Consider the following 20,077-nt stretch of genomic DNA (forward strand, 5'->3'; position numbering starts at 1 on the left):
CCTTTTTTCTTGGATAAGGTATAGAAGGGTTAACCCCCGAAGTAAATTTTCTTTAGTGTGCAAATGTCTATTCACTCTCCTGAAAGGGAATTCCCCATCTCAGTGTCCCCATTGGAAGACTTCCCCCACCTCTTGTTCTGGGGACAACGCCAACGCTTTGGATTTCCGCTCACATACGGCAACAAAAGACCGCAAAAAAATAAATAGAGGGGTGAACCTCCTCAATGGGGGGACACAGACAGCAACAAAAAACCTGGCAGCAGATCGAACGCTACCACTCAATCCTTCGGCCCTTTGCACACGGGCATTAAAACCCCAATTTATTTGGGCATTTTTTCTTTACTGATCTAAATACAGCCCGTTGTTTTAAATAAACACATTTTTTTATCATCTATTAGACATCTGTGTTGCTGTGCAGAATTTGACAATTTTTTTTAAAATATTATTATTATCATTAATAATATTATTATATTATATATATATATATATATATATATATATATATATATATATATATATATATATATATATATATATTTTAAAAACAAACAAGAAAAGCCAGAAGAGTTTCTACGCATGCACATATATTATACAACTATTGTGCAGGAATAAGTAATCCTCCCCCTCCTGTGACATCTGCACCCCCTCCCCCCCCCCCTCTCTATAGTGAATGATGTTGGAATGTCTGAGTCACCAGCTGATCACTGCATTGATGCTTCCATCACCATCTCCTCCCCCAATCAGTATGGATGGGCTGAGGATGAGCACAGCTGATGTGACAACACAAAGCTCCCCATCCCCGAAATGTAACCCAGGGGGTCTCCCCTCCAATCATCCCTCCCGAAGCTCTATACAGGTGAACGAATGTCTTCGTCCTGCAGCGCACTGTGACGTAAATGAACGGCGGCCGCTGCGATGATCCTGCAGCTCGCTCTGTATGCCGGCTACGTACATCGCAATGACGACACCGGGCGGTGTGCTGCATCCTAATCCGCCCTGTCCTTCAGGATTATTGGGCGAATCTTGTCCGATCTCCTTCCCGGTACACCGATCTCCCCCTCCCTGGTACGCCGATCCCTCCCCGGTCCTCCTACCATTGATGGGCACGGTGGGCTCCTCATCCTTGGGCAGCCAAATTTTCTTCATCCGGTTCTGCATGAGCTCCATAGGCATAGTCCCGGTGTGGCGATAGACGATGGTGTATATGGGGTGATTAATCAGGACAAGGCGCACATGGCCGACACGGCTCTCCTATAGAAAATGATAATCTGTGTAGTGCGGGTGGCGATGGTGGCAGTCCCCTGTGATTGGTCAGTCGCGGAGTTCTCTCTCTCGGAGTCTCTTCCAGTAAATGATGAGGACACGGGCTCTGCTCGCTCTACAAAATCCCGGCCGGCAAAAGGAGAAACGTGATCCCCGTGACGTCACCCGCCCACTTTCTTCACCTGCTGCTCGGTGCTGCCTACTCGCGGCCAAATGCCGCAACTGCACGGCGGAGGTAGCGCTGCGCGCTGCACTCTGCACGTACCCATTAACCCCTTACAGGCGGAGGGGGGGAGGGGAAGGGGTTTCCCAAATTCTCTGCTTTCTCAAAAAGCACCGCTGTGTGTTCATGATTTCCTAGAACTTGCATGGACACAGGTTTCTTTATGATAACGAGGCGGGGCACTGTAGAAGAAATTCACTTCATTTCATCAAATATCCCAAAAATAAAAGGATAAAACCAATCAGAAAATCGGACAAAAAAAATACCGCTTTCAGAGCGATCGGACAATAATCTGATCCTTAGTACGCAACTTTCATGAGCTGATTACTAAGGTTTACCTGGAATTACGGCTACACAATCAGAAAATCGTACGACAAATACCGCTTCCAGAACGATTGTGCGATAATCTGATCATTAGTACGCAACTTTCATGAGCTGATTACAAAGGTTTATCTGGAATTACGGCTCATATACACAATCAGAAAATCGTACGAAAAATACCGCTTTCAGAACGATTGTGCGATAATCTGATCATTAGTACGCAACTTTCATGAGCTGATTACAAAGGTTTATCTGGAATTAGGGCTACACAATCAGAAAATCGTACGACAAATACCGCTTTCAGAACGATTGTGTGATAATCTGATCATTAGTAAGAATGAGCTCTGGCGTGTTCGCATGGCACACGTGCAGAGCCCGCCAGGAAGTGTGCACGGCGCTGCGCTAATCACAGCCAGGGAGACATTTCCTGATGTCTGCAGCCGAGCATCAGAACAATGTCTCCCTGGCTGTGATTAGCGCAGCGCCGTGCACACTTCCTGGCGGGCTCTGCACGTGCGCCATGCGAACACGCTGGAGCTCATCCTTAATCGTTAGTACACAGCTTTCGAGAGCCGATCACGACAATTCGTGCAATATTTTCCGATGGGACAAACACAAAAATGTTTTTCATACAATGTCAGATTGTACGATTTTCGTTTAGTCAGTACAGTTATCATTCAACATACAAAACAAAATACACTACAACACAACATCACTTCCCATTTTTATTTTGTGAATTTTCGTAAACTCATCATTTTCAATATGAAATTAGCATGCAAAAAAAAAAACGGGCGATCATTCGTTGTGTGTACCAGGCATTACCTGATAGGACAAACACGGAAATGTTTCTTGTGCAATTTCATATCATATGACGTCGCCCCAGAATGGCGCGCTCTGACAGAGTGCGTGGCGAGGAGAGCCGATCAGCGGCATCTGCTTGCAGGGGACACCAAGACAGTAAAGCTCCAGCAGAGCCCAATCAATGCCACCCATCAGTGCTGCCCATCAATGCCCACCAGTGCCACTTATCAGTGCAGCCTATCAGTACTCATCAGTGCCACCTATTAGTGCCCATAACTACTGCCTCACCAGTGACCATAAGTGCCACCTCATCAATGCCCATCAGTGAAGGAGAAAAATTACTTATTTACAAAATTTACTGACAGAAACTTAGAAAAACTAAAACCTTTTTTATTTTTCAAAATCTGAAATCTATGGTCTGCCTTATGCTGGCCATACACTATACCAGAGGTCTCCAAACTGCGGCCCGAGGGCCAGATGTGGCCCTTTGCTATTCTTTATCCAGCCCTTGGGGCACGATTCCTCCCACTGACATGAGGCACTATTCCTCCCATTGACACCAACAATGGGGCACTATATTATCCACTGATACCAATGATAGGATACTATTCCTCCATGTATGCTCAGAAACGAAAGAATACATTACAACACATTACATCACTTTAAAAGTTGTATTCTGTCACACGAGAATTTTCGTAACTTTAGTAGCCTCTTCATTTTCGATATGAGACTAGCATGCAAAAAAAAAAAAAACAGACGATCATTCGTCTGATAATCTCATTGGGGTAGATCCACGTACCTGCAACCTATTATTTTTTTTCGAATCCTGAAAGACTTCGCGCCTTAAGTTACGTTGGCGTAGTGTATCTTTGGCGGCGTAATGACGCGGAATTCAAATGGATGTAATGGGGGCATGTTTTATGTCAATACGTCGTGACCCGACGTAAACAAAGTTTTTTTTTAACTGCGCATGCGCCGTCCGTGGGGGTATCCCAGTGCGCATGCTCGAAATTAACCCGGAACAAGCCAATGCTCACGACGGTGACGTCATTCTACGCAAATCCCTATTCGCGAACGACTTACGCAAACAACGTAAAAAATTCAAAATTGGACGCGGGAACGCCGGCCATACTTAACATTGAGTACGCCTCATAACAGCAGCTTTAACTATACGCCGGAAAAAGCCGAACGCAAACGACGTAAAAAAATCCGCCGGACGTACGTTCGTGGATCGCCGTAACTAGCTAATTTACATACTCAACGTGGAATTTAACGGAAACGCCACCTTGCGGCCGCCGAAAAATTGCATCTAAGATCCGACGGCGTACTAAGTCGGATCGATCCCAGATGCCGTCGTATCTTGTTTTGTAGATACAAAACAAAGATACGACGCGGGAAATTTAAAATGACGCCGGCGTATCAATAGATACGCCGGCGTAATTCTTTTGTGGATCTGCCCCATTGTGTGTACCAGACTTTAGTCCTCATTTCAGGACAGGAGGCAGAGCCAGGAAAACCATTGTTACCTCCGCTGTGTAGAGCAGATCCAGTCTAATATAGATGGAATGTTCACAGTGCGATAATAATCAAATAATAATATAATAATATAATGATTAATTATTATTAATGATAATAATCAAATACTAATATAATAATAATAATAATAATAATAATAATAATAATAATAATAATAATATAATGATGAGCCACAAGGTTCTTGCTATGCCTTGTACCTAATACTACGTTACTATAGTCCCCTCTTCTGCAATTAGCGGACCTCCAGCTGTTGCAAAACTACAAGTCCCATCATGCCTCTGCCTCTGGGTGTCATGCTTGGGGCTGTCAGAGTCTTGCTATGCCTCATGGGACTTGTAGTTCTGCAACAGGCTGTATTGATGAATCTCTTCCTGTCTTCTATTCTAATTCAAAATGTATTAAAAAAATAAATAATAAAAAGCAATAAATAATAATGAGCCATCTAGAGAGGTGACTGTCAAACGTCACTTATAAATCCCAACCGCTGAGATGAAAGTGACTTTTATATTAGAAGAGCCCTAATGAGGTGTACAGATCAGTAGATGTGATCGATATCTTGTTCACGCATTTCACAGACAATTTGTAACCACAAATGTAAGCCGATATTACTCATTCACTGATCATCACTGATTGCTGTTATCGCTTTCAGCGCACCATTTGACAGGCGATATCACATGTCAAATCGCAGCCTATTGCCAGCAACGGCACTGTCCCAATCGGCGCACCCATTTTCAAAAGCAGTTTCTGCACTACTTTTGGCGACTTCGGGGACGATATCAATAGACACCCGTGCATGATCCCGCAGAGATGTCTTTCAAATCACCCCCGAAATCGCACTGAAATGCGGGTCTGAACCTGCGTTCAGTGTGAACGAGGGCTAAGCTGGCCATACACTGTACAATCTAATGCCGGCCATATGGTCAGTAGGGATTGGCGGAATTTCGATCCATTTATGGGCAGGGAGGTTGTACAGATCTCTGCAGAGCCTTGTCTGATATTCCCATCTCAATCATCACTAGCTATAGCCTGCAGCACTGATCAGTGTATTCTAATGGCGGGGGAAGTCTCTACAATAGCTCAGCGGGGAGGAGGATTCCCCAATTCACATTGTGTGTGGATCAGGGAATCGAGTCATTGTTTTTTGTTTTTCATTAAGCCTGCTGGTAGAACAAAAAAAAATGACCCATCTATGGTCTGCCTTAGAGCACTTTCACAGGGGTAGTTCCACAGAGCGAGTACGCCGGTGTATCTACTGATACGCCGGCGTACTTTCAAATTTCCCGCGCCGTATCGTTGTTTTAAATCCTCAAACCAAGATACGACGGCTTCTGGGTTAGATCCGACAGGTGTACGTGTTCGTACGCCTTCGGATCTAAGATGCAATACTTCGGCGTCCGCTGGGTGGCGTTCACGTCGTTTTCCGCGTCAGGTATGCAAATGAGCTATTTCCGACGATCCACGAACATACGCGCGGCCGTCGCATTCTCTTACGTCGTCTCTAGTCGGCTTTTTCCGGCGTATAGTTAAAGCTGCTTTTTTGCGGCGTATAGTTAGATTTGCCATGTTATGGCCGTCGTTCCCGCGTCGAAATTTGAATTTTTTCTATTTTTTGCGTAAGTCGTCCGTGAATCGGGATGGACGTAAGTCACGTCTAAGTTTAAAAAATGACGTCCTTGCGACGTCATTTTGCGCAATGCACGGCGGGAAATTTAGAAACGGAGCATGCGCAGTTCATTCGGCGCGGGGACGCGCTTCATTTAAATGAAACACGCCCCTTAATTGCCGATTTGAATTCCGCGCCGTTACGCCGCTTGAGATACACTACGCCGCCGTAACTTACGGCGCAAATTCTTTGGGGATTCGAACCAGCAAAAAGTAAGTTACAGCGGCGTAGCGTATCTCACATACAATGCGCCGATGTATTTGTATGTGGATCTACCGCACACTGTCTGCGCCCGGGTGTCGTCGATAAAGCGCCGCTATATTTATATATAGCAGCGCTTTACCGTCGTTTTTGTGGCAGGGTCGCTTTAGGAGCGATGTATTCACCACTTTTAAGGCTACTTTCAAACTGGGGCGCTTTGCAGGCGGTAAAGAGCTAAAAACAGCGCCTGTAATGCGCCCTGAAAGAGCCGCTCGTCTCACTCCAGTGTGAAAGCCCGAGGGCGGTATGCTGGCAGGACGGTCAAAAATGTCCCGCCAGCTGCATCTTTGAGGCGCTGTAGGAGCGTTATATACACCGTTCCTAAAGCGCCCCTGCCCGTTGAAATCAATGGGCAGGGCCGCTTAACCGATGGCAAAGCGCAGCTGCAACGGTGCTTTGCAGGTGGTTTTAACCCTTTTTTGGCCGTTAGCAGGGGTTAAAAAGAAAACGCTAACGGCCGAATAGCGCCGCAAAATTTCAATGGGCAGGGGCCCTCCAGGAGTGGCTGGCAGGAATTTTTTTAGCGTCAGCGCAACGCTCCTGTGTGAAAGCCCAGCCTTCACATTGGATAGAAATGAGCGTCTCTTTCAGGGCGCATTGCAGGCGCTATTTTTAGCGCAATAGCACCTGCAAAGCGCCTCAGTGTGAAAGCAGCCTTAAAGGAATTAAAGTCAATTGGAAGGGACATTTTTGGATCATTCTGATTAGATAATAAAATTGGAGTGTGTATGGCCACCATTAAGGCCGGATTCACATATTAGCAGTCCTGGGTCTGCTGCGTTTCTGTTCACTGGTTCAGGTGCGATTCAGGTCAGTGTCAATTTTTCCCTGAATTCACACCTGAACTGGACCCAAAAACGCACCGGGCGCTTTTTGAACCTGCACCACGGCCGCCCCACACGTGTGACTAAGCTCCATTGAAAGCCGGTCACATTCACGTCACGCAAATTGGTTGCAGTTTAAAATGCATTCCAATTCGCAAATATGTAAACCCAGCCTTAATGATTATTTCGATGATCTGAATGTATTTTTCCCCTGACAAGAAATCGATTGACAATATGAAATCGTTGTGTGTATGGTCAGTATATGGGGAGAATGTACAGTCTATGGCTGATCCCATCAGCACTGTCCTGGGCTTTGATGATATAACAGCAGAGTTGTGTCATCCCAGTGATGAGTGTGTGTAGTCTGTTACCATGATGATTGAGATTGCTCATTGATCCCATCACAGGGGATTGTCTCTTCTTCTATTGCAATGTACAGGAAGGGGGGAGGGGAGGGGGGATTCAGTTGGAAATTGTGGTGATGAGCTGTGATTGGTCGGAGAGGAGAGTATACAGCAGACAGGTGGTCAGCACCTGAGGACCCCTCCCTTCTCAGCCATACATATGCTGTGCTACTCTCTTCATTGTCTATGACAACTCCTCCTGAGTGCCCAGCATGATATTAACCCCTACCTCCCCGCCATGTGAAGTAGGCTGGCAGTGAGGAGGTCGGCTAACAGGAGGGGTCCTCCTCACCCCGGCCAGAGCTCTGCATGGTTCCTGCACGTCCCTCACGTTCCCCCCATAGAGAGAGAAAGGGGAGGGCTCCTCGGTGCTGCCCCTCCCCCTCATCACCCTGCCCGACTCCCTCAGCATCCTTCCCTCACACAGAGTACAGTCCCATCACTTCCCTCCCAACCCCCCCTCATACACCGCCCTGCATTGGTCTTAATGACTTCTCCCAGTTTGGGTGATAATAGTTCCTCCCAGCAGTGGGGGTCGTCCAGTATCAGGGGGGGGGTGCAATGTTTAAAGAGTTACTTTTACTAACCCCCCCCCCCCCCCCCCATGTCATTAGCATTTCGCTGCCTGTTAGGTGTTGCTAAGCAGTGAGGGAATGAAGTATGAGAGGAACTCACCACCATTTACCACCAATGTATCAAACTATCACTAATTATATATATCTACACACACATACACAAAGTGCATATTACCATATCCTATGTCCTATATATTCTATAGAAATTACACGCAAAATATACAAATACATGATATTATATGTGTTATATATTCTATAATATATGAAAATTATCCAACTACATTATACCACATATATACATTGTCTATACAAGATACATACAATATTCACACGCATTTTACCATATTATATGTGTTGCATATTCTACAGTATATGTACAATATAGAAATACTTTATCATATGGGTTGTATATTCTTTAAAATATATATAAAATATACAAATACATTATTCCTTATCATATGTGTTATATATTGTATACAAAATGCGTAAAATATCCAAATACATTACTATATCTTATGTGTAATATATTGTATACATATACAAATAGTATTTAGCATATCATACTGTATGTATTATATATTTTATACATAATATGTGTAAAATATCCAAATAAATGATACTATATCTTATGTGTTATGTATATTCTAAAATATATATACAATATACAAATACAATATACCATATCATATGTGTTATATATTCTGTAATATATATAAAATATACAATACAATATCACATGTGTTGTATATTCTATGATATACAGTATGTACAATATACAAATACACTATCATATGTGTTATATAATTTATAATATATGTGCAATATACAATACATTATTCTTTATTATATATTTTATACCATGTGTAAAATATCCAAATACATATACTATATCTTATGTGTTATATATTCTATACGTATACAAATAGATTCTAGCATATCATACCATATGTATTATATCTTTATACATAATATGTGTAAAATATCCAAATGCATTATACTATATCTTTTGTGTTACATATTCAATACCATATAGATAAGATATACAAAATCATATGTGTTATACTGTATACTGTATATTCCACATATAATATATACAAAATTTACAAATACATAATATCATATACCATATCGTATATATTATACACAGGAGCATGCAGTCACCTCAGACAGCTGTTTTTGCTGCTCACCCCTCCCTGTATGACCACCCCCCATGCCACCCCATTGTCACTGCCCCCCTTTGGTTGCCAGAATGCTGGCACAGCAAGCAATGATGATGTGTCCTTTCCACTATCCTAGCAACCGATGACTCTGCATCATTGGTTACTGGGACTCAGGTAATTTGGACATACATTATCACTTGTTATGGAGAGGGTCCTGGCAACCTGCTCAGTAACATTACTGAGTGTATACAGGGTGACATTACTGAGCTGCAGTGGGGATGAAGTGTCTGCTATGGATGGACCAGCCTCAGCGGGGCCACCCACCTCACTCGCCTTATTGGCAGTACGTTCCTGATTATATAACATATATCTAAAATATACAAGTGTATATTATGCGTCTCAGTTATTGTGCAGATTCGCTCTAATGACCATGTTCAGTGGTGGTGTGTCCATAAGGGCGCACGGGTGCCGCCCCCTCTCTCCAGCCACCCCTCTATCACCAATAGATAGATTCATGCATTTCATGAATCTATCTATTACCGCCGCTGCCATCCCCTACTCAGGCGCCCGCCCCCTTTTCGGGTGCTGCGCGCTTGAATTACAGTGGCAGTTTTTTTTTTTTTTTAGGCACCTGATTAGAGCCATAGGCTCTAATAAGCATTAAAAAAGGTGACCTGGGCGCTTGCAGGTCACTCAGCTGTGTTAGAAAAACAAATGAATATTCACTTTCCTAACACTAAACCGCCTCTCCGCCAATCAGGTGCTCGGATCTGTTACCCGTCACCTGATTGGCTGAAACGTCAGGTGCCGTGATTGGATGCCTATCAGGTGTCCAATCATAGGAGAGGATGGGAATAGAGAAGACATAGAGGAGCATCGAGGACATTGATCGCTGTCACCTGCTGCCCCATTGAGACAGGGAAAGTGCAGGCGGGGGGCACACTGGCAGCATTTGATATGGCACAGTATCTGCGTTTCATGGGGCACACTGGCAGCATTTGATAAGGCACAGTAGCTGTGTTTCATGGGGCACAGTGGGAGCATTTGATGGGGCACACTGTCAGAATTAAATGTGGCACAGTAGCTTTGTTTGATGGCACAGTGGCTGCGTTTGATGGGCACAATGGCTGCATTTGATGGCACAGTGGCGGCAATTTATGGGCACAGTGGCGGCATTTGATGGCACAGTGGCTGCGTTTGTTGGCATAGTGTCTGCATTTGATGGCACAGTGGCGGCAATTGATGGGCACAGTGGCTGCGTTTGATGGCACAGTGGCTGTGTTTGATGGCACAGTGCCAGTGGCGGCAATTGATGGGCACAGTGGCTGCGTTTGATGAGCACAATGGCTGCGTTTGAAGGCACAGTGGCGGCAATTTATGGGCACAGTGGTGGCATTTGATGGCACAGTGGCTGCGTTTGTTGGCACAGTGTCTGCATTTGATGGCACAGTGGCGGCAATTGATGGGCACAGTGGCTGCGTTTGATGGCACAGTGGCTGTGTTTGATGGCACAGTGCCAGTGGCGGCAATTGATGGGCACAGTGGCTGCCTTTGATGGCACAGTATCTGCGTTTGATAGCACAGTGGCGGCAATTGATGGGCACAGTGGTTGCGTTTGATGGTACAGTGAGGCTGCAATTAATGGGGTTTTTTTTTCAGAATTTTTCAGTTTGTTTGCACCTCCCCAAAAACTTTGAGCACCAGCAGCCACTGACCATGTTAGGTAATCAGAAATAATGCCTTCAGTTGATCTCCAGAGCAACATCTCGTCTAATAGCCCATACACACAATCAGAAAATCGTAGAAAAATATGTGGAAAAATAAAGAATTTATAAAAAAATTAGAATGGAGAAGATAAGAAAAATAAGGTATGCACAGAATGAAAGGGAAATAAAAGGGGAAAACGGGTTTTAAAGTGACACTAAACTCTGCATTGAAGAAGGTGTTTATAACTTTAAAACAAACAAAAAATTCCCAGCACACATAACATTTAAAAGTCCATTCTATTGCTTTAAGTCACCTCCAAATCTTGCTGTAATCTGACTTCCTGTTATGTAGGTCCTATGAACAAGAAACAGGGGCGTATGTATAGGGGTCGCTGGGGTTGCAATTGCGACCCAGACCCATGCTGCCCCCTGTACACCTGGATAGGAAGGGCAGCATGGGCGGCATATAGAGGAACTAATTCCCTTAATTTTCCTCCTGCAGCTGCTGAAAGGCAGCCGCTCCAGGGTCTGGAAGGATCCTGACAATAATGTTGGGATCTGCCCAGATGCCTGACAGCCAGCTGGCTCAGCCTCTCAGCACGCCTCTGAGAGCCTGAGCCAGCCGCTCCCACCCCCTCCACGGCCCAGTGCTCCAGTGAGCGCTGGAGGGGTAGAGCAAAGAGCTCTGACAGTGGTCATGTGATCACTCAGTTCTTGAGCTTAGAGCCGCGGGGGGACAGCTGCAGCATCAGACCGATACTACAGCCACATAAACGAGTATGGCCCGGATTCAGATACATTTTCGTATCTTTCGGTGGGCGTAGTGTATCTCAGATACACTACGCCGCCGTAACTTAGGGCGCAAGTTCCGTATTCAGAAAGAACTTGCGCCCTAAGTTACGGCGGCGTAGTGTATATGGGCGGGCGTAAGCCGGCGCATCCTAGAAGTTACGTGGAGTATCAATAGATACGCCAGCGTAACTTCTTTATGAATCCGGGCCTGTATGTTTTTTTAATATCCCACACTTCTCCTTTACCTGAATAGTTCTTAGTGTTTAATTTTAAACCAATTATAAACGGATATGGCCAATTACTATCCAGTAACAAGTTGTCTGTTATATTTATTTTCTGATTGCATATATTGTTTGTTGCCTACTGCCTACAATCCCATAAAAATACTGCAATTATCTATAAGTATCTGCTTGTTGCCAATACTAAACATTCCTAAGGCCAGATTCACACTTGAATTTCAGCTCTCTTATCTCTGCAGAGAGATAAGAGAACTGTTCAGCAGATCAGCTCAGTTTTAGTTGCGAATTTGGAGACATGGGAGAGGGGAGGGGGGGAAGTGTATTGAGTAAAATGAGAGAAATCCTGAAGAGAAATTAACACATCTGCTAACCAGATGCGTTCCCATAGAAGATAATGGGCCTGAATTCGCACCTGAGCCGCACCGCAATGCCTAGAAAACGCACACGTTTTTTCGGCAATGCGCAGTGCGAATGCATCGCACATATGTGAACCAGCCTCATTTGAAAAACAATGTATTTAGAAATGTTCTGCAAATTGGATGCGGTTTGAGCCGCACTCAATTCGCATAGGTGTGAACCTGGCCTCAAGGTGCCTTTGTTGTGATTGGGATTAGAGGAGGGCTCCACAAAACATCCTGGAAATGAGAGCAAAAGGAAAATGTAATCTGTTAATTACATGTATCTCTGTGCTTTCCTTCCCAAGCAGTGATAAGCTCGGGCGTGTTCAGTCTAGGATCTGAGCTCACATGTCAATTATCTATATGTGCCCCTTGTATACTGTACATGCAGCTACGATGCGGGGAGTGCCCCAGCTGCAGATGATTGGACCATACAGATGGCAGCTTCCTGGAGGCTTTAGACTCCATTCACACCTGAGCGACAGCCGCGTTCGGCGGTAGCGGCGTATTTTGCCGCGAGTGTGAAACTTTCAATTTTTTATTTTTTTTTCAAAGTCTTCCCATTGCTGTCAATGGGCAAACGCCAATGTCGCCTGAAAAAAAGGGTCCGGGACTTTTTTTCAGGCGACAGGCGTTCGGCGTCTATGAGATGTGAACCATCTCCATAGACAGCAATGGGAATTCTCCCCTCTAGCGGCAGAAGCGTCCGGCGTCGGGCGTTTTGTCGCTCAGGTGTGAATGCAGCCTGGGGGCTCTTTCACACGTCAGCTCAGTTTTTTAGATCAGTTTTTTTTTCATCAGTTGATCCGTTTTTCCATCAGTTTTTCGTCCGTTTTTCCATCAGTTTTTCCATCCGTTTTTTCATCCATTTTTTTTTTTTTTTTTTTTTTGGGGGGGCTTTTTACATATTTTGATGAAAAACGGATGTTAGCGGATCGGATGGTAAACGGATCATCCGCTAACGTCCGTTTTTCGTCCGTTCCTTTGACGGAAGAAAAATAGGGTTTTCTTCCGTCCAAAAAAATGGAACTTAACGCAGACGGATGCTAACGGACGTTAGCGGATGCTCATCCGCTAACGGACGTTAACCCATAGGGAAGCATTGCGGTCCGTTAACGGACGTCCAAAAAACGGACGAAAGGACGTGTGAAAGAGCCCTAACTGTGTGGGTTCGGATCCTAGTCCAAACACACCAGAGCTCATCAACCTTCCTAAGTTAGGCTGATACGACATGAAAGTCGTACGAATTCCGATCTGACTTTACCCTGCAACTTCATGTCCGACTTCCATGCGACATCAATGAACAGGATCCGACTTTGAGATGATTGTGACTTGTCCTTTGACCAATCAAAACAATTCATTTACTTCTGGAATGGAGTAAACCTCATGCCGGATTCATATATATATATATATATATATATATATATATATATATATATAAAAGCGACGTGGGGTCCCCCTTTGATTCATACCAGGAACCCCCACTTTTTTTTTTTTTATGTAGGGTTTTCCCTCAAAACCCATACCTAACTAAAGAGATTGGTATGGTCTTGGGGGGGGGGGCAGTGGACCCCCAGGCTGTTTTTTATTTCAATTTTGGCGTGGGGGTTCCCCCTCAAGATCTTCAGAGCACAAGTCACATCAGTTAAGATGATGATCCCAACTTCCATTCAAATCAATGGGCTGAAATCGTGCCCGAGTTGGACCAAAGTAGTGCAGGAAGCAATTTCAAAGTCAGACCCGCACAACTCGGACCAGTTAAGACGGCTCTCATAGAGAACCATTCATTTCTGACATGTCATGTGACTTGTGCTCTAGAAGTCAGGGCGTATGTGGGGCCCAGTGTGAACACTTACAGCTCTATGAAAATGAATGTTGCAGGTGTCTAGCAGTACCCTTTCCTCCACATGTACGGCTGGAATAAATTAATCACTGTAATTGAAGTTTAAAGTGATTGTAAAGCTTCCTTTTAAAAAAAAATAACAAACATGTCATACTTACCTCCACCGTGCAGCTCGTTTTGCACAGAGTGGCCCCAACCCTCGACTTCTGGGGTCCCTTAATGGCTCTCGTGGCTCCTCCCCACATCAGATAACCCCCCTAGGAGAAGCGCTTTACCAGGGGGTTACCTTGCGGGCACGCTCATGAGTCCAGCATTTGCGTCCATAGACACAAATGCCAGACTCAGCCCCAGTGCCCGCATCATTGGATTTGATTGACTGCAGCGGGAGCCAAGAGCCGAATGCAGTGCAGAGAGGGACAGCTCGTCCCCGCCAAAGGAAATATGGGACTAAGGTAACTAAAACGGGGGGGGGGGGGGCCGGTCACTACCAGAAGTTTTTCTTAATAGGCATTAAAGTGGATGTAAACCCACATTTTTTTTTCTGTCACAATGTACAGTATACGATTTCCTATCATCTTTGCCCAGTCTTGCCACACAGAGTTAAAGGGGTGGTTCCCCTAAAAATATTCTTTTAACATTGCATTTCCCACATTAATGACAATTAGAACCGGCTGGTTTTATAAAAAAAAAAACGTCCGTAAGTACCGTTTGCTGTAGGCGTTCTCACCGCCACTTCCGGGTACGATGGTGGGGATGGGCGTTCCTAATTGATGGACAGGCATCCGACCGACGCATACATCGCGTCACGAGATGCCGAAAGAAGCCGAACGTCGGTGCGCATGCGCCGTATAGAGCCGCACCGACGTTCGGCTTTTTTCGGCATCTCATGATGCGATGTATGCGTCGGTCGGATGCCTGGCAATCAATTAGGAACGCCCATCCCCACCATCGTACCCGGAAGTGGCGGTGAGAACGCCTATAGCAAACGGTACTTACGGACGTTTTTTTTTTAAATAAAACCAGCCGATTCTAATTGTCATTAATGTGGGAAATGCAATGTTAAAAGTTTATTTTTAGGGGAACCACCCCTTTAATCCAGCTCTGAGCAATCCTCTTTTATTGTTCAGTGAAATAAAACAGACTTACAGAGAAAAACCTTAGTCCGTTCCGCCCCCTTGCTGTGAGTGACAGGTTATTTACATATCTCATGCACTAGCCTGAAAACAGGCATTCTTTTTTAATTCCCACCCCACTCCTTTTCTGAAGTCATGTGGTTACTTTTCTGGATTTTGACTGGATGTTAGTGATCATAGCAGAATTTAGTGTAAGGAATACACAGGAAAAAAATGCATGTTGACAAGGTGAGTGTAGAGGAGGGCGGGGAGTCTACTGACATCACGACTCCACCCACAGAGCTCCAGACAACAGATCCACCCCCAGAATCTGCAGTTTTTCAGTTCTTATAACAGACAGTAGGGAGACATTTGACAGGTAAGGAGACATGTATATCCTTATAGATCAGCACTATGGCAGTAGTTTAGAAAGGATGAGAGTGGCTTTACATTCACTTTAAGGTGAAAAAACAGGAGGGTTTACAACCCCTTTGAGGTCAAGTAAGAAGACTAGAGAAGGCTGCTGGAAGCCTTGACTGTACACAAGTTGCCACACATGATGATATTGGATACATTGTCCAACTCACTGTTTGGCTAAACTGTTACTTTTTTGCTACTGAAATAAATTCCTGAATTGCAGACTGTATGACTGGAATGCTCACAGTCAGGACAGATCTTCCTAAGCCCTATTCACACTTTATTATTATTATTATTATTATTATTATTATTATTATTATAATACAGGATTTATATAGTGCCAACAGTTTGCAAAGCGCTTTACAATAGCATCTTGGAATGTGTTTTTGTGCAATTAAGATCCGCCAGTGTAAGTGACTTACAGATGGCGGATCTTAAGTGTATCTATGCGAAAATGATTCTAAGAATCAGTCGCATAGATACACTGGCCAAAAAAGGGAGATACGATGGAGTATCCTGAGATACTCCATCGTAACTTCTATGAGAATATGGCCCTATTTGTTTACAAGTTTAAATCAGTATTTTTTTGCTGGAAAATTACTTATAACCCCAAAACATTATATATATATATATATATATATATATATATATATATATATATATATATATATATATATATATATATATATATATATATATATATATTAGCAGAGACCCTAGGGAATAAAATGGTGATTGTTGAAATTTTTTATGTCACAGCAGTTTTTCAAATGCAATTTTTTGGGGAACATTTTTATTTGAATGAATTAAATAAAAACAAAATATACCCCAATTTTTTTGGGAGAATATGAAAGATGATGTTACGTTGAGTAAATAGATACCGAACATGTCACGCTTTAAAATTGTGCATGCTCGTGGAATGGCGACAAATTACGGTACTTAAAAAACGTAAAAATAGGCGACATTTTAAACGCCTTCACAGGTTACTTGTTTAGAGTTAAAGAGGAGGTCTAACACTAGAATTATTTCTCTCGCTCTAATGTTCGCGGTCATACTGTGTTGCGCACACCATTTACATATGCGTGCGTGATTTATGTATGTGTTCGCTTCTGTGCATGAGCATGGAGGGATGGAGGGGTGCTTTACATTTTTTTCTCATCTATTGTATTTTTTATTTGAACACTGTCCCTTAAATTTATTTATTTTTGATCACGTTTATTCCTAGTACAAGGAATGTAAACATCCCTCGTAATTGAAATAAGGATGACTTGTCTTCTTAATGAAGAGATCTGGGATTGAAAATACCCCAAATTTCTTCTTTACCTTAAAAAGCAACATTTTTTTTGATCCTTTACTTTCTTTTTTTTCTTTTTTTAATCGTTTACTTTCACCCTGAACCGGAAGTGACATCATGACGTTTTTCCAGTCCTCCAGGCCATAGAGGTGATCAAAGACGATCTACTCTTTATCACCTCTGTGTCCAGCTGGCAGCACTGTCAGATCGTTTCTCGAGCGAGCCGGCGGAAATGGAAAGCTCGAGAAACACCGGCAAGAGGCGGAAGGGGCTTCTGAAGGTGTTCCAGTGGCTCATGAGCCACTCTGAAAGCTTGCAAGAGAAAGCCAGCCACTGGCTGTAAAAAACAATACCAGGGTTATGCAGGGATGTATTTAGGTTTTGTGCTGCCCTAGGCCTGACTAAACTTGTGCACCTCCTAATTTAAATATGACCCACCCCTTCCTGTCAAGGCCACACCCCTTGCGGTTTAAGACCCACCCTGAAATTTTCAAGTGAGGACACTAGTTCTGATGGCCTGGGGGGTGGGGGTGGGGGGCAATGAATTCCCTTAATTTGCATAGATTTCCTCTCACTTCCTGTTTGGCTATGGGACAGGAAGTGAAGGGAAAACTCTGCAATGGGACAGGGATGGTAAAAAATTTGAAGCAACGCCCCCCCCCCCCCCACAGTTGCAGAATGCCAACCGCCCACATACTGGAAGCAGTGCGGCCGATTTATGGGGGCGCTAAACTAATTTGCCTAACAGTGTAGCGCAAGCCAGCGGATACACTGTCCGTGGTGCCCCCCTGCAAAGTGCTGCCCTAGGCCTTGGCCTTGTAGGCCTAGGCCAGGATACAGCATTGGGGTTATGACTGATATCGTCAGCCATAATCCTGGTAAACCACTTGTGGTCATCAAGTGGCTAGTGCTGCCAGGCATAAGTTCTAACCATGTAGTCACCATGCTGCCAAAAATGTACAAAAACGTGAAAAAAAAAGCTTCAAAGTTGCCTAAAATATACTCAGCTCCAGTGAATAAGGCCTAAAGACATAACTAGATTTATCCATTACAGTGGGGGCCTGGGGAGAAGACCAATAATCTCCTGTACAGCGGAGCTCTCTATGCCCCATCTGCCATGCACATACATACAGGGTTGTGAGTTTTTGGATCCACGTGTTTCTGCTCAATGCCTCCTAGAGAGCAAGTCTGAAAAGAGGCGATCCAGTGCAGCAACAGGATCTTCATCTGCTATGTATAGTTCTGTCAGCAGAATATAATACATGAGATGGGGACAACACATGCATGCTAACTGTTTCCCATTCAAAGTGAATTCTCATGCCGCGTACACACGATCAGTCCATCCGATGAGAACGGAACGATGGACCGTTTTCATCGGTTAACCGATGAAGCTGACTGATGGTCCGTCGCGCCTACACACCATCGGTTAAAAAAACGATCGTGTCCAACGCGGTGATGTAAAACACAATGACGTGCTGAGAAAAATGAAGTTCAATGCTTCCGAGCATGCGTCGACTTGATTCTGAGCATGCATGGATTTTTAACTGATGGTTGTGCCCAGAGCTTTTTTTCTCAGAAAATAGGTGCAGGAACTCAACCACGACCCGTTCAGATTTCACAAACAGTAGAAGGGTCTTAAAGGAGCATTAAATACCAGGATTGCATTACATACAGACTGCAGAGTTCATGGGGGTTACACACAGAGTGCAGGGCTGTCACTTGTAAACACTGAACCCAGACTTTGGTGTTTACAAGTGATTGTGGTGAGCAGGCACCAAAGGGTCTGAGCTAAAGGTGTTGGAACTGAGTTCCCCCAAGTTCCCCCTGAAAAAAAGCCCTGGTTGTGCCTACTAACGATCGTTTTTTTTACCATCGGTTAGGAATCCATCGGTTAAATTTAAAACAAGTTGGCTTTTTTTTAACCGATGGTTAAATAACCGATGGCGCCCACACACGATCGGTTTGGACCGATGAAAACGGTCCATCAGACCATTCTCATCAGTTTAACCGATCGTGTGTACGCGGCATTCTATTAACCCCCCTGACGGTAAACCCGAGCGTGACTCGGGGTTGGTTTTACATGTTAGGATCGGCAAACCCGAGTCACGCTCGGGCTGGACGGGCTTACCTTTCGCTGGATCCATAGGCTTGGTTTACTCACCTTGTCCCTGGATCCAGCGATGCCACCCGCTGTGTGAGCGAGCGGGACCTCCTCGCTCGATTCACAGTCCCCGTGTGACGCCGATCTCCGTTCCCTGCGACGTTACGACGCACGGGGACGGAGAACGGCGCCAAATTCAAAAAAGTAAACGAACACATTACATACAGTATACTGTAATCTTATAGATTACAGTACTGTATGTAAAAAATACACACCCCCCTTGTCCCTAGTGGTCTGCCCAGTGTCCTACATGTACTTTTATATAATAAAAAATGTAATTTCTGCCTAAAAACTGTAGATTGTCCAAAAGTGTCCCTTTATGTCAAAAATGGTTTTAGATCAGCTAGAAAACAGCGATAATAAATTATAATCACTTGCAGAAATGTGCGATAGCGATTTGCGGGGAAATTCGTCATAAAAAAAATAAAATAATGACAGCGACAATTCTGCAACTGCAAATTTCAGTGATTTTGAGTTGATTACATTATTGAATAATTTTTATTATAATTATATTATTATTTGTTATAATTATTTATAATTATTTATTATATTATAATTTATAGTTTTGTTTTAAAAAAAAAAATCATACCCGGGATGCCTACAAGACTCTTGCTTGGTCAGATTTAAGTGAGTTATTTCTAAAAATTACAGGCCTACAGTATAAAACGCCAATTTCCTTGCAAAATAAATGTACCGCTTTTGGTACATAATTCCAGACAGAATCATACCGCCAGGGAGGTTAAAAACGTTACCCTGATTTTCAGCTAGACCCACTTTAAAATATTAATATTGAATCATATGTTTAGAACATCTTTGATGTTGGTTACGTTATGTGACACTATGACAGCATGGCTTAATAAAGTGACTGTGATATCTAGAACACATTCTTAGTAACCTAAGTGGCACTGTTAGTTGTACTGTAATTGTGCGAATATCGTTTAATAAAATAGCCTGAGTCGATCCTGAGAAAGGAGGACATCCAGAGACAGAAGAAAGTCAAACACATTAGTCTTTGTAAGATTAGTGACAATACACAGGTCAGTGCTAAGTGATGTTGGCTAGCTAGGTGTATTCCAGAGAGTCA

At 43.9% G+C, this 20,077-nt stretch overlaps 1 protein-coding gene across 4 annotated transcripts in view; it reads right to left on the reverse strand.

Moving 5' to 3' along the window:
• Positions 1-20,077, reverse strand: part of PFKFB3 (6-phosphofructo-2-kinase/fructose-2,6-biphosphatase 3) — a 119,562-nt gene that overhangs the window by 20,574 nt on the left and 78,911 nt on the right. Inside the window, exon 1 of one of the 4 annotated variants that reach the window (XM_040343265.1) lies at positions 1,095-1,421. The exons of 1 other annotated variant lie outside the window; for it this stretch is intronic. In XM_040343265.1, the coding sequence (XP_040199199.1) occupies positions 1,095-1,173 (79 nt within the window). In that variant the 5' untranslated portion in view covers positions 1,174-1,421. Of the gene's footprint in view, positions 1-1,094; positions 1,423-20,077 lie in introns of those variants that run through there. 2 more of the 4 variants (XM_040343266.1, XM_040343264.1) reach the window with 2 other exon arrangements.

The sequence above is a fragment of the Rana temporaria genome, chromosome 3 (genome assembly GCF_905171775.1).
Source record: "Rana temporaria chromosome 3, aRanTem1.1, whole genome shotgun sequence".
Lineage (NCBI taxonomy): Eukaryota > Metazoa > Chordata > Amphibia > Anura > Ranidae > Rana > Rana temporaria.